Source organism: Vulpes lagopus, chromosome 15, assembly GCF_018345385.1.
Source record: "Vulpes lagopus strain Blue_001 chromosome 15, ASM1834538v1, whole genome shotgun sequence".
Lineage (NCBI taxonomy): Eukaryota > Metazoa > Chordata > Mammalia > Carnivora > Canidae > Vulpes > Vulpes lagopus.
Window position 1 is genome coordinate 29,580,039 of NC_054838.1, and position 14,950 is coordinate 29,594,988.

Below are 14,950 nucleotides of genomic sequence, written 5' to 3' on the forward strand. Positions count from 1 at the left end.
ACAAAACCTCATTCATCTACAAATCCCATGCAGGCAAGAAAGGGTTCTGATGTAAGAAGACTTGGGTTGGGTCCCCTTCCTGCTGTTAGCTAGCTCCATGACCACCAGCGTGCCACTGGTTAGCTCCATGACCCTGGCTTTACCACTGGCCAGCTCCATTACCCTGGCTGTGTCATTGGCTAACTCCATGACCACAGGCCTGACACTGGTGAGGTCCGTGACCCTGGCTGTGTCACTGGTCAGCTCCATGTCCATAGGCATGCCACTGGTCAGCTCTATTACCCTGGCCCTGCCACTGGTCAGCTCCATGACCATAGGCCCACCACTGGTCAGCTCCATGTCCATGGGCCTGCCACTGATCAGCTCCATGACCTTGGCCCTGCCACTAGTCACCTACATGCTCATGGCCCTGCCATGGTCAGCTCCATGTACATGGGCCCGCCACTGGTCAGCTCCATGACTGTGGTCCTGCTATGGTCAGCTCCATAACCCTGGCTGTGTCACTGGTCAGCTCTATGACCATAGGCCACCACTGGTCAGCTCTATGACCCTGGCTGTGTCACTGTTGAGCTCCATGACCACGGACCCACCACTGGTCAGCTCCATGATCACAGGCCCACCACTGCCTATCCTCAGGCCACAGAAATGCTCACTTACCTCACCAGGTTAGATTGCCTAGGAAAGAACTGGCACGCTGCTAAAGTGGCAGCTCACTTTCTAGCCTCCACTACACAGACATAGTTTGCTTTATGAAGGAGAGAGACACACTCACAAGCACCTATGGGCTATACATACACATTCACACACATACACACCCCTGTGCTAACAGAAGGCAGAGTGTGAGGGTCTGTAACAGACTCATACTTGAGACATGGAGAGCATATGAACGAAGAGACAAGAGAAAGATCCTGGGCTGTGGGACCAGAAACAGTGGGCTCAGCCCCAGCTCTGCTGCCTCAAGCTGTATGACCCTGGGCAGGTCATCTGACTCTCTGAGTCCAAGTTCCCCTAAAATAAAACCGAGATAATTACCTCACCCTACTGGGTTTGAGGTGAAATGATCTAAGGCTTCTAGGACAGAGACCCTGTAGACAGTAAGTACTCCCTGTATGACGCTTCTCTTCCCTTCACCAACTAGGACTCCCAATTTGCCTGGCCTCTTCTGTTAATGATTGCTGCTGCTGGGTGGCTGGCTCCGGGTGGAGTTTCCACTGGCTTCCTGGAGGCACTCCTGGCAGCTGAGAGCAGGCCCGTCCCAGAGCCGACTGCTGGAGCTGCACGCCAGCGTCCTACCTTCCTCACAGCTCTCGCCCTTGTAGCCGGGGTTGCAGATGCACGTGCCCATGATGCAGGTGCCATGGTTGCTGCAGGCCACGTCGATGCACTGGCTGGTGGGCACATCACACTCGGCGCCCTTCCATCCGCTGTGGCACAGGCATCGGCCCTTCATGTACTGGCCATTTCCGCTACAGAGCACAGGGCAGGAGGCTGCGGAGATGGAGCATGGAGAAGTCTGGCATGAATGAATGCCCAGCACATCCCACTTGCCTTTGTCTCCCTCTCCCTTTGGCCTACAGGCTAGACCAAGAGCCTCAGGTGCTTTGCCACAATACCCATGTATATCCATCTGTCTGCGTCTCTTGCTGTACTTCATTTCAGTTTATTTTTTTAAAGATTTTATTTATTTATTCATGACAGACACATACAGAGGGAGGCAGAGACACAGGCAGTGGGAGAAGCAGGCTCCCTGCGGAAAGCCTGATGCAGGACTCGATCCCAGGACCCCGGGATCACGACCTGAGCCAAAGGCAGATGCTCAACCACTGAGCCACCGAGGCGTCCCTTCATTCCAGTTTAAGCACATCTGGAATTGTAGGCTAGGGTGTGCAGTGCAGGGCCTGGTGGATCTAGTGCGCACTAAAGGCTGCTTTCCTCTGTTCCCCTCATACTAATGGGTACAGCACTAGTACCCCTAGTGGGGGCCAGGACCCTTATGCAGGAAGCTTCCATCTGTTCCTTGGTCTTATTGGAAAAGACGACAGGTGGGCCTTTTGCCTGCCCCCATCTCTCCTCCAGCACTCTCCTAACGGCATCCCATTTTGCTCACCGTACCCCATCCGCAGCACCACCTACTGTCTCTCTAACCCAGCGAATCTCGGCTTTTTCTTACATTTCAGGTTCCACTAGAGCTCCATGCACTACTGCCCTCGTAAGAGAATAGCTGAGCCCAACCTGGCTCTTTAAAGTATTAACTTTCCATTCTGTGCCATAGCATAAAGTGTTTTGTGATCATCTGCATGAAGGACACTATATAAAAATAAATTATATTGCATTGTGGCTGCAAGTACCAGCCTTACCGAGATACAGTAAGGCTGTTTTATACACGACTCTCAAGTCTAAGTGTGTATGGGATGAGACAGTAATTCTTGTGAGAAGGAATGACTTATCTCTTTTCTCTGCACCACCTTCCCTGGGCCCCCACCTGACTTCTTCCCTTTTGAAGGCACTCAGCAGGTAATCACTGTGGCTCCCTAGGGCTGCAGCTCTGCTGTCTCACACTGACTCTTTTCCACAATAGGAAAAACAAGCAGAATCCCCCAAACAGTATCAGATCATGGCATTTGCTCGGCACTCTGAAAAACCATCCCCGCCTTCCACTGATGAACAGTAATTCAAGTGTCGGGTCTGGATTCCAGTGTCACCCCATCCAGGGAGCTTTTCCTAGTCCTCATCACGTCTGAGCTAAGATAGCCTCTCTCTTCTACTCTGATGAGAGCTGCCTGAATTCAACCTTGCTGCAGCGTGTTCCACTTGCTAATGACTGCTTAGTCATCATCTACGTACTTGTTGGTCTTGCCATCAGACTGGGCCTGGGCCTTGCTCAGTGCTCTAATCCTAGCCCCTAGCTCAGGAATGAGTCTTAAAGGGCACTAAGCAAACACTTGCTGAATGAGTGAAGAGGTGGGAAGACCAAAGGGAGGGGCCATTTCAGTTTCCCAAGTGGAGTGCCAGAGCCTCAGGACTACAGAGCTCCCTTGGCCTTTGCCCTGTTAACTCCTCCAAGGACAGAAATGAAGGCGGAATGCACAGGGTACCGCAAGGGTAGCCTTTAAGCCATCTCAGGAGAGGCTATCATTTGTGCTGTCTGTGCCCAAGTATGAGGCAACATTAGGGTCCTGTGTGGAGCAAAGCAGCCTGCCTTCTCAAACCCCACCCCTCGGTGGTCTCAGCAAAGATCATGGCAATAGTGGAGCGTTTGCCCCAAGGCCAGAGAGACCACACCTGTGAAGTGAATGGCAAAGCCCCTTGGCTCATTTTGCTCACCATACCCCACTGAAGTCAATTATACTTCAATGATCAAAAAACAAAAAGAGGGGGCAGCCTGGGTGGCTCAGTGGTTTAACACCACCTTCAGCCCAGGGTGTGATCCTGGAGACCCGGGATCAAGTCCCACGTCAGGCACCCTGTATGGAGCCTGCTTCTCCCTCTGCCTGTGTCTGTGCCTCTCTGTGTCTCTCATGAATGAATAAATAAAATCTTAAAAAAAAAACAAAAAAACAAAAAGAGGGGTGCCTGGGTGGCTAAGTTGTTAAGCGTCTGTCTTTGGCTAAGGTTGTGATCCCGGGGTTCTGGGAGGGAGCCTCATATTGGGCTCCCTGCTCATTGAGGAGCCTGCTTCTCTTTCTCCCTCTGCCACTTCCTCCTGCTTGTCCTCTCTCATTGACTCACTGTTTCTCTCAAATAAACAAACAAAAAAATAAAATTTTAAAACAAAACAATACCACCTCCCCCTCAATAAAAAAAACCACCAAAAGCACTTGGCAAAGGCTAAGCACTCCTCAAAAGGGAAGCCAACTTTTTAAAAGAACTGCCACTGCCACTTCCCCTGCTCCTACAACAGACAGGAGGTTCACCGTGGCTGTCCCTGTAACCTCCTGGGTCATGCCCTTGTGGACAATGGGGCTGACACAGCCATGGCTCCACTGGCAGACACTCCCCCACCTCTTGGGGCTTCTGAAGAATGGCTCTGGGGTCCCTTCTCATGGGAGGCAGGAGGTAGCCTGAGAGGTCCAGCGCTCTCTGAGTAGTGGAACATGAGTGATGCATGGGGCAGGGGGAGTGGGGATCGCACATACATAGGCACAGGTCTTACCTCTGCCACAGTCGGGGCCCAGGAAGCCCAGGAAGCAGTGACAGGTCCCAGAGATGCAGTCCCCGTTGCCATAGCAGTTGCTGGGACAGTTATCCACTGACTCTGGGGGAGGAGAGAGAGGAGGAGAGTTGAAAAGAAATCTTCACCCAACAGAAGGCCCAGGAATCCAACCTCAGATTAGCCAGGGCCCACACATTCCAGCTCTTCTGGCCTAGTCACTGAAAAGAACCAATAGAGTTAAAAATTATGTTATTTTTACTCTTCCTGCATCTCTGTTGACACTAAGAGATGTGTTCTGGAAAATGTCTGCCTGAACCAAGTTTTTGTATATCAAATTTGTATCTACAAATGCATTAGAAATTCTTCAGCTAAAAACACTGGGGGAAACCATATAAGCTGTTAACAGTGCTTATCTGTGGAGGCTGGGTTATCAGGCGAGTCTTATGGTCTTCTTTGCACTCTTCTGCACTTTACGTTTTTCTCATAATGGGCTGATATTCCATTAACTTGTTTTTTCTCATAAAGCTACTAGCCATTTGCAGACCTCTCTTCTCCCATCTCCAGTTTTTTGCCCACCATAGCCCACCAGGGCTAACCCAGCGGCCTGGAGGTTGGCCTCCTGCCTCCTCTCATTCTCTCCACCCTGATTTGTCACCCCCCAGCAATGAGTCTGAGTGATGTCTTTCAAAACAGATCCCATCTTGTCATTCTCCTGCTTCGACGGCTCCCCATTTACTAAGATGAAAAAATCCAAGCTCTTTCAAATGGCACAGTTTTCTTTCACATTCCCTTTGCATCCCTGCACCCCCAGAATAGGGCAGTCATGCCCATCTTTTGCAGGGGTGTGATTTTCTGAGACTCTTCCTATTACTTTTGGTATATTCTGTGTGACCCCACAAGGAAATGCAGAGTTCATTTAAGAAAGACTTTAGCCAAAACAAAACAAAAAACCAACCAAACAAAACAACAACGAAACAAAAAATAAAAAACAAAAGTCAATGTTTTGTAACTTCAGGTAGTAAACGTGTTATCTGGAAAATTTGTTTATTTGTAATAGCCTGTTTCTCAATAATGCTGGATGTGGAATAAAGGAAAGAAGCCACTATATACTGAATTCTTTCTTTGTATCATGTGCTTCCACAAAGTTTATCTCACTTCACTGTCAACAAAGATCTGCAAGTGTGCATTGTTATTCCTGTTTTAAAAAGAAAAAGGAAAAAAGAGGAGGTTCAGAGAAGGATGAAGTAGCCTGCTGAGAACCACTAAGACATGAGTCCTGGAGGCAGGATTTGAACCCAGGACCCCAGGACTGATCTTCTTCAGTCATACTGTACTATCTGGGCCCTGAAGGAGCTCATTCCACAGCAGAAGCCTGGAGAAGGAACAAGGTGCTAGATCTATGGCACAGTGAGGCCAGTCCTGAAGACAGCAAAGGACCCAGGTGTAAGGCAGAAAATTCTTAGGCTCTCAAAGCTGAAAGGGAGCCATGAGGCTAGCCTAATGCTTTCTCACTTAATAGTGAGGGAAATAGAGACCCAGAGAAAGGGCAGTGACTCACCCAAGGTCTCGGAGTGAGTTAACAGAGTCAGAATTGAAAGCAGAGGCAGGGTGAGTAAGGTGGGACAGTTAAGGATTCAACCTGCTGTCTTAGCTCCCAACCACAAGTCATGAAACCAAGACTAAGGTCTCTGCTAAATGAGATATTACCATCTACGACATGAGTCTTGCCCACAGGAAACGTGCAGACTCACTGGGAGAATGAGATGACAGCTGTCACCCAGGTAGCAGCACAGGGTGTGGAAGAAGCTTTGCCTGGAGGTCAAGAGATCTGGTTCTGGGGCCCCTTCTTCTAGTATCATGCTGGGGGGGTGGGGGTTGCCTCAAGCAACTTCCTGCCCCTCTCTGAGCCTTACCTCCTTCAGATGTGAAATGAAGGTAATGGCAGAGATGTTCTAAAGTTTTCTGAGTCTACCATTAATTGAGCAGTTGTACTAAAAAGGTGTCCAGACAAGGAAGGGCACTGAGCCTTAAAAGCAACAAAGCACTTATGGCCGATGCATTGGCAGCTGATATGGGACAAAACCAGTAGAGAAAAGGCTTCTCAGAGAAGGTGGGCTTGAGGAATGGCTTGGGTATGGATCGATAAGGGAAAAGACGGAGGGGTAGTGAGGAATTCACAGCGTCGTGCATTTCCCTAGAGTCCTTTCCCCACCGTCTGCCATTATTAACCTGGAAACTACTTAAAAAGAGTTCAAGAGTTCAAACTCTTGTGTGGTTCCTTTGTGAAAGGGTGGGAGATTCTTCTCACTCCATGTTGTCCCTCTGCTAACAAGAACTGCGCTTTCCGTTAATATAGAGTTAAGACAAGAGGGTCCAAGCCAGCAGGTGCTCTCAACACAGCGCTAAGCAGTCAGGGTCTCTGCAGAGCAGGGCTCACCAGCCAGCGCTCTGAGCGCCTCTGCTCTCCACGGGCTTTGCCTGAAGAATCCACGTTCCTACTGCCTTTAAGTCATAAGTGTCTTTATAGAGAATGCCTTCGGAGGTTTCATTCTGAATATGATTTTTAAAATAAGAATTTTGAGGAGCCCCTGGGTGGTTCAGTTGGTTAAGCATCTGACTCTTAATCTCAGTTCAGGTCTTGATCTTGGGGCCATGAGTTCAAGTCCTGCATTGGGCTCCACACTGGGAGTGGAATCTACTTTTTTTTTTTTTTTTTAAGAACCTTGAGTGAAGTTTAAGGCAAGATTATTTTCACTTTAATCTACTGGCTATTGGTCCAGTTGGGGAGGGTGGGGTCCACCTGCAGCACTGCAGAAGGGGTAGAGGGCTGAGGCAGGAGGCCTGGCTGCCAGGTCCTGTTCTGTTACTTCATGGCTGTGGGACCTTGGCCTTGTCAACTAATCTTCCTGCACCTGTTTCCTCATTTTTGCACTTGCTCCTCCTTTGGTTCCCTGTATGGCAACTTCTGGTCCTTTCAAATCCAGCTCAAATGTCACCTCCTCTGACAAGCCTTCCTGACTTCTTAAACAGGCTAAATTAATCCCAGGACTTTGTCCCTCCTCATTCTATGAAAGTCTACATGTAGTCTACATTGCTGCTATCACCGAGAGCATTCAACCAGATGATCTCAGAGATTTCACCCAGATCTAAAACTCTCTGGTTCAGTCCTTCTCCAACCCAAGGGTATAAAATATGTCTCTTAATAAATTACCATAGTTACCAGTTGCATTTTTAACAGGATCAATGGATCAATTGCAGATAAGTGTTACACACTGTCTAGATTTTGATTTATGATGTATGCAAGATACAAACCTGTTAATCATCTGCCAAAAAAGCCTTCACCAGTGAAACAGTGAGGAAAATACATTTTCTGTGACTGGGTGTAGTATTGTTCGCTAAATGTGACAGACTAGAAGCCTGTTTGCTTCAAAACTTGCCCCAGGCTGTTGGTGTCAGAGAAGGCTGTTGGTTTAGGAGACATGGAATAATTTTATGATAGCAACAAGGAAGTAGAAGGAAGACATTTAGAGAATATTTCTTCTGGATGAAATGTTTATGTCTATAGTTTTTCTTCCCTTTGGAAGGCTTTCAAGTACTTGGGGTCCACTTGGGACCGCATGGATAATGAGTCTCTGACTAACCAGGTATCTCTATACTAAATGCTAGTGCAGAAGTGACACTCAGTGGCTTGGGAGAAGTGTGAACTTCATTGCCTAAATGTTATGTTTCCAATTAGTGTTTGGTGAATTTCTTCCCCCTATCGTTCCTTCCTGCTCTGCTTTCAGACTGCAGATGCCTTCATTTAGCAGAAGGTGTATCTTTAGACTGCTCAGACCTGAGCGGTTTCAGCTGCCTATGAATTACTGATTTTCATAATCGGGTATATGGTATGTTGGTGAATGAGTGGCGGGGATGGGGGTGGGGCTCTTGCCCTAGCTTTTGTTCTCTATCACAACAGTGGGTCCTGCTAGGAGATTTAATTTTCAGGAACTTGTTTTTCCTTCCGTCAATATTGGAATGCAGAGCTTAAATGTTTCCTTAGCTCATTCTCTGGATATGTGTTGGGAGTGGGCGTGTTCTCTGGATGTGGTACAAAATATCGTTCGACATACAAAGGGGTATCTGCAGAAGGAGAAGACAATGCTCTTTCCTAGAGGAGACGAGGAAATCACCGAAGCCTCGGTGAACCCATTACAGTGCCTTATTGTGTCTGCTCGCTACCCTTTCCCAGACACACATCACCAGCATCACTGTGTCAAGGTGAGAAAGGATCACAATTGATAAATACATCCTTCCTTTTACCTTTTGCTCTCCTTTTTTGAAATCCCAAAGCCTCACTTTGTAGGAAACCAGAGAGATCACAGAAGAAATCCTGCCCAGAGGAGAGAACTACTGTTTCACAGGGGCGCTCACACTAGAAGAGGAAAGGAGGCTCTTCTCCTTTACTGGCTCACCATGGTGTGAGTGCACCTGCTTCATGCCCTGGCCTGGGCAGGTACACCTCCGTGGTCTTGGAAGCCTACTGATGGATTCTAGCACCAAGGACAGAAGGAATCAGCTGTGAGTGAGGCCAGAGCTCACTAGTCATTTTCCATCTCTCTTCTCCACTCATCCAGCATAGATCCCTACCTCCCAGCGCCTCCTCTAGCTCTCGCTCCCTCGTGATGCATCCCAGCCAATAGAGGCAACTCTTTCCACTGCTTCCCTTGTCGCTCTTTAAGTTGTAAATGTGGATGTCAGTAACTCTTTCGGAGCAGCAGAGGAGCAGCCAATTGAGGAACCAAGGTCTACCTACTGTGCAGCAGAGACCCACTCTCTGGCGCTTCCTTTTGGCTTCTCTGTAGGATGGACGGTAATGTTTCATGCAAGAGGAAGGAACTTGGGCTCAGGAACTGCCAATCACATGACTGGATGTATATTACCTTGAAGGCAGCTAGTGAAATGCATACTTTAGGGTACATCTGTTACATCTTCTTTGATCCTGAGAGGGGATTGGGTTTGTTATTGGCAATGAGGAATAGAGAGGAAGACAAACTAGACGCCATAGCTGGGATTTAATTCTCCAGCAGCTCAAGGTTGAGAGAAGACTCTAATAGACACCTTCTCCTTCCCTCAAATGGAAACATGAAAGGCAAACCATACCTTCTCTTCTTCACAACAATTATGAGAAGTAGGCACCTTTGCTTTCATTTCACACATTTACAGTTGTCAGCTGGAGATTGCAAGCTGAAGTCACTTTCTCAAGGTCACACAGCTAAAAGGGCAAATCTGCTAGGTGAACCAAGTTCTTTCTCAAGTCAAAGAAGCCGAAGTTTGTGGCATATAGCCTGAACCAGAGTATGGGCTCTGGAGCCAGGATGCCTCCCACCAGCTATGTGCCTCATGACAAGTCATCTAAATATTGGTTTCCCTATCTGTGAAATGGGGTTAATAATAGCACCCACCTAAGAGAGTCATTTTGAAGAGCTAAGAGCTAACACTGCACATATAAAGAGATTTGCTCAGATCTTGGCAGAGTTGGAATCTTGGTTTTAAGGAAGGGTCATATATGCCTTTCATTTGTGAACCAAGGCAACATACTAACTTGGTCTAATGAATCCAAATAAAGCCATGTGGGCTTTTGGGGGTAAACACACACACATATATACATGTAAAGCACACAGAAACTCCCCATGGTAAAACAGGAAAGCAAACAGTCAGTATGCTGAATGTGAAGAAGGCAGGGTGTTTGAGTACATTTCCTCCTGGGAAAGAGCACTATCAAAACAAATTAAACCTGTTGTCTCCCAGAAGTCCAAACACAGGTGGATTTATGCCAACATCTGAAAGAACTTTTCTCTCTCTGCACTTTAGATTGGCACTGGGAGGGTGCCAGGTCCTGGAAAGCAGTTCCATGGCCTGTGAGATACCAGTCCCTGTAGGTACCCCAGCTCTCTGTGCAGATGATGGGATTCAAAGGCCTCTAGTCTGTAACAGTCTAGGTCAATGCGATGACAAAAATTTGACAGAGCCCCTGACAGCCTGGGCTTAAAGCCAGTTCTGCATTGGTATTTGAACTGGGAGATCTGTTTTCAATCATACCCAGAAGTTTGCCAACCACTTTTAGAAGCTCTAAGGAGGGGATCTAGGAAAAATGATTATTCCCTTGATTGTATTACATTTGGTTATTAATTATTTATTTGGGGGTAAACAGAATTTCACCAATAAGACTAGGAGCTCTTTGAAGACAAGCATCAAGTCTGATTCTCCAAAAAGTATGGTGTATGCTACACACAAAGCAAGTGCTCAGTAATAATTATTGTGTGGAGAAACTGAGCAGGACTACAAGGTGGAGGGGGGTGGGAATGAAGGAAAGAGGGTGTGATGCATGGCACAGAAGTTGGACTCCAGAGAATGCCTGGTGGCCAACAAAGCTACTGTTTCCTTGCCCTGTAGTTTTTGATGTGCAATGTCTAAAATAAAGAGACTGATAAGAAGTGTAACTTGTATTGTCCTCTCAGACCCTATTTGGAGTTCGGTAGTTCACATCCAGGAGCCACATTTAAGAAATGAATCAGAGGAACTTGAGCATGTTCACTGGACAGTAAGAAGAGAAGGATAAGAGGATGTGAACACACATTTTGAAAAAAGAGTTCCTGGGTGGCTCTGTCAGTTAAGTATCTGACTTTTGGTTTTGGCTCAGGTCGTAATCTCAAAAGTTGTGGGATCGAGCCCCATGTCAGGTTCTGTGCTAGGTGCTAGGCATGGAGACTGCTTCAGAATCTCTCTCTCCTTCTTTCTCTGCCCCCTCCCACACTGCACTCCCTCCGCCTCCAACTCTCTTTCTCTCTCTCAAAAAAAAAAAAAAATCCTGAAGGAATCAAGAATTTAGCTTACTCGGGGGTACTGACCTCTGTCTAAAAATATCTGAAGAGCTATTATGTAAGATAAGGAGTGGACTTTTGTGGTCCTAAATTAAGTTGATTAGATCTAATAAGTAAGGACCGCTGTCCTTGGGAAACTGACTTAATTCAAAAGAAGAAAGAATTTTTAAGAGTCAGAGCAGGATACTATTTACTTTGTTGGATTGTATTCTCTTGATATGTATGGATCTGTCCATATACTATAAACTTCTTGAGTGCAGGAAATGTGTCATTCATTTCTGATTCTTTAGTAAACAGTGCCCTTTTTGGCACATAGCAGGTCTTAAGCGAAAGTCTGTTGGCTGAATGACAAAACGAATGGACTGGGTGACCTGGAAGATCATACATTTTTAGTCACTGGCTGCATTCAAATTGATGACTGGCTGAGATACTGCAGGGGCATTAATGAGAAGCTTGTAAACCTGAAATCTTATCTTCTATGAGTCACGTGTGAGGGAACATGTCTGGACTGTATCAAGCAAGTTGGGTTTTAGTTCTACTCTTGCCACCAGCCCGTTACAGGACATTGGCCAGATCCCTTCCTCTCTTAGGTCTTTCTTTTCATTTACAAATTAGATTCAATGAGCCAACATTTACTGAGCATCCACCCTGGCTCAGGAAGTGTTCTAGTGAAGTGGATGGCTTGGTTGATTGTTTAGATCTAGCATCCTATGATCTGATGAATCGACCCAAATTGTCAGTTGTTAGAATACTATACAAACAGATGAAAAAGCAGAAAAAAATCATCATGTTTAGGGTTTGAGAGGGGAAAAGGAAGTGTGCTCAACTTAAGGGCTAACTTTAACTTCTCACACCTCCCTTCTGTGGTCTCGGATCACTAGCACCCGTTATCATCATCTTGTGAGAGGCGCTGTGGGGCAGAGTCCTCAGGACAAGGGGAGGGGCAGGCGGCTCACTGTTCTCCTGTGAAGAGCCCTCCTTTTGTTCCAGGAGCTATGAGCAGCAGCTCTCACAGGTGCTAGAAGCCCCACTGCAGGCTCTGGTTCTGCTGCCTTGCCCGGAGAAGCTGCATGTGCATCCCCTACCATGTCCCATGAACACATGCCAGAGAGGCCACTGAGACATGACATGGTGGGTGATGAGGCTGACAAGTGCTGTGCTCTTAAAGAAGAGAAGTGCCTTCAAAGGAGAAGTGCATGTTCACATGTTTGGAAACACTTTCCCTTCCTTAGTGATCTATCCATCCTCCACTGACAGCTCCTTCCCAGGGTAATGCTCAGCCCACAGGTCTAAGCAGCCAGGGCAAGTGGTCCAAACGATGCCACCTCCTCACTGGCCACAGCCGATCGGCCTGGGGTAAGCACCTGACCCAAACAGGCTCAGTACACAGGCTGACTGGCACTCTATGATGTGGCCTGGTGCACAGAGGATGTGGGCCAATCAATCAGAGACCCACTCTCTAGCATTTGAACTAAAATGCACCCAGGGAATGTGGTGTCTGAAGTCTCCGTTTACTCATCTGTGAAATGAGAAAACCACTTGCCTTACACAATTGTTGCAAAGATTAAATAAAACTTCTACATATGTCTGAGTCTGTGTATACGTATATATGTGCATGTCTGTGTGTGTGTGTGTGTGTGTGTGTGTGTGTGTGTAGACAGGAACCTGGCACACAGAAGGTGTTCAGAAAATGTTGCTTTACTCCTGTCCTTAGTATAGTCTCAGTGATAACATTTTAGCCTCTGTCAGCTGAAGGGCTTGTTAAAACATGGACTGCTAGGCTCTGCCTCTAGAGTTTCTCATTTCATAGGCCTGGGGTAGGGTCCTAGGTAATGTTGATGCCCTTAGGTATCCTGGATACCACTCCAGTGGTCTGGAGAAGGCTGAGACTTTACACACAGGTCTATCAAAATAAACCAGAGGGGATAGAGAGATCTAAACTATGCAAGAATGCCATAACTTGTGGACCACTTCCAAAGAGGAGGGCCTGGTCCTCCAAGAGGTAGTATTTGAATAGCTCTTAAAGAATAGGCAGCCTTTTGAAATGCAAAGCAGTTCTGGGCAAGATGGGGGTCGAGCCAGAGCCAGATTCAGAATAATCATCTTTGCTGCTCCCACGCAGCGACCTGCTGATCATCATGCCAACTTCATGTCAAGTCTGTCTTTAGAACAAATTATTTAAGAAATCAGGTTTTTAAAAGCTCCACTCAGCTGCTGGCTAGAGAGTTCCATTTAATGAACATCACTTTGTGCTGAATTATTCTTTGATGACAGACAATGGAGGAACAGAAACATGCTCTGAGAAGGTGTGGGGTGGGGGATGCCGCTAATTATTCTCCAATCATTTATCCAGGCTTGTCACCAAGCTCAATACTGCTTTTAAGCGACATAGAAAACCAGGTCACCACAGTCTGGTTTGAAAACGCCCAGAACTATGTAAAGATGATCTAGAGACCTGCGGGTTAAGGATGCCCATGGCACCAGAACTTCACCTGGAAAATGGAAATGTCTGGGCTGTATGATCTTTGGCCTGGACCACTGTGTTGCATTTTGAGTGGACTTCCAACTCCAGCCTTATCCCTTTCCCTCTGCCCTATACCTATAGGCCTGGGATGCCACTCTGGAACTGAGTATCTTGAGGCCACTCCTCCTCAGCATCCAGAGTAGATGCCACAAACTGGAGGACTCTGAAAACTTTTGTTTGTACAGTGTTTAAAATTTTTAAATTAGGTGCCAGAATTTCTAAAAAAGGAGAGCTCATCAAAAAAATCTTAATGGTGGCCTTTCCTGAAAAATTGGAAGATCCAGCATGGCACCCATCTCTTCTCATTTAGGAGAGGCCCAGACACTGTGCTCACCTGCTTGGTCCCCAAGACATCTGAATCTATGACCCTGGCCTGGAGCAGTGTTTCTAGATGTCATTTATTTGGGTGCCACCTTTATGCTGTTGCCATAGGCACAAACTCTTCATCTTAATATTCCGTTAGTATTTTTGGCTCATTTATTGTCTTGAATTTAATCAAAACAGAAATTTGAAATAAGTTTGATATACCTAATTATGTTTTTTTTCTAGCGTACTAAAACAAAGATACAATTTTTGAAAGAGAGGCTGTCTATGTATTATGTAAAATAATCTCAAGAAGTACACCTTAGGAAATGTTAGAGAGAAAAAAGCACAAATTCCTGAAGGAGGAGTTTAAGGCTCCAACTTCTCTTTCCAAAATAACTTATTTGCCACAAGGGTCCTCCTCATGGTCTCTTTGTGCTGCTGCCAAATTGCTCCCCACCCCTTCCAGAATCCATACACCCTTTCCAGTGTCCCTGTTTGTGCCAACACTGATGACCGCACCTGTGAAACCCTCCTCCTGCCCCCATACACATGTCCTGGGCCTGACCATCTTTCAAGCTGTCCTGTGTTCCTTCTAGCAAGAAAGCTCTGTCTCTCTCTCTCTCTCCTGAATCCTAATGGTAATTTCCCTCTATCCTTCACTTATCACCTGCTGCTTACTACCTTGCAGTCCAGTTATTTATGAGTATAGCTCTTTTCCCCTAGTGGACTGCAAATTCTTTGAGAGGAAGGAATCCATTTCCAATTCCTCATCTTGTCCATGTCTCCCAAGGGACTGGCATGCTGCCTTGTCTGCAGGAGCTGCCCCCTCAACACTTGTTAAATATCAAATGACAAAGGGCAACCTGTGGTTGAATTAGTGTCCTTTAGCATGTGAAGCCTCAAATCCAATCCTTTTGTAGGGTCTGGGCTGTTTCCTTCCTTGCTGATTTCCTTTTATTTGCTTTTCATTTATTTTTTTTTCCCAAAGTTCATTTCTATAGTTTCTTTCCAGACCTGCAGCTTCATTTTCATTCCTCTTCCTCTAGGCCTGGTACCTTCAGCTAGACCCTGCATCGAGTGGTCTCTCTTGCCCCCAAACAGCAC

At 46.6% G+C, this 14,950-nt stretch overlaps 1 protein-coding gene across 2 annotated transcripts in view; it reads right to left on the reverse strand.

Moving 5' to 3' along the window:
- TENM4 (teneurin transmembrane protein 4) overlaps nucleotides 1-14,950 on the reverse strand; it is a 731,611-nt gene that overhangs the window by 147,985 nt on the left and 568,676 nt on the right. For both annotated transcript variants that reach the window (XM_041730444.1, XM_041730443.1), the window contains 2 exons: nucleotides 4,154-4,255; nucleotides 1,294-1,488 (listed from right to left, as the gene is read on the reverse strand). In XM_041730444.1, the coding sequence (XP_041586378.1) occupies nucleotides 1,294-1,488; nucleotides 4,154-4,255 (297 nt within the window). The remainder of the gene's footprint in view (nucleotides 1-1,293; nucleotides 1,489-4,153; nucleotides 4,256-14,950) is intronic.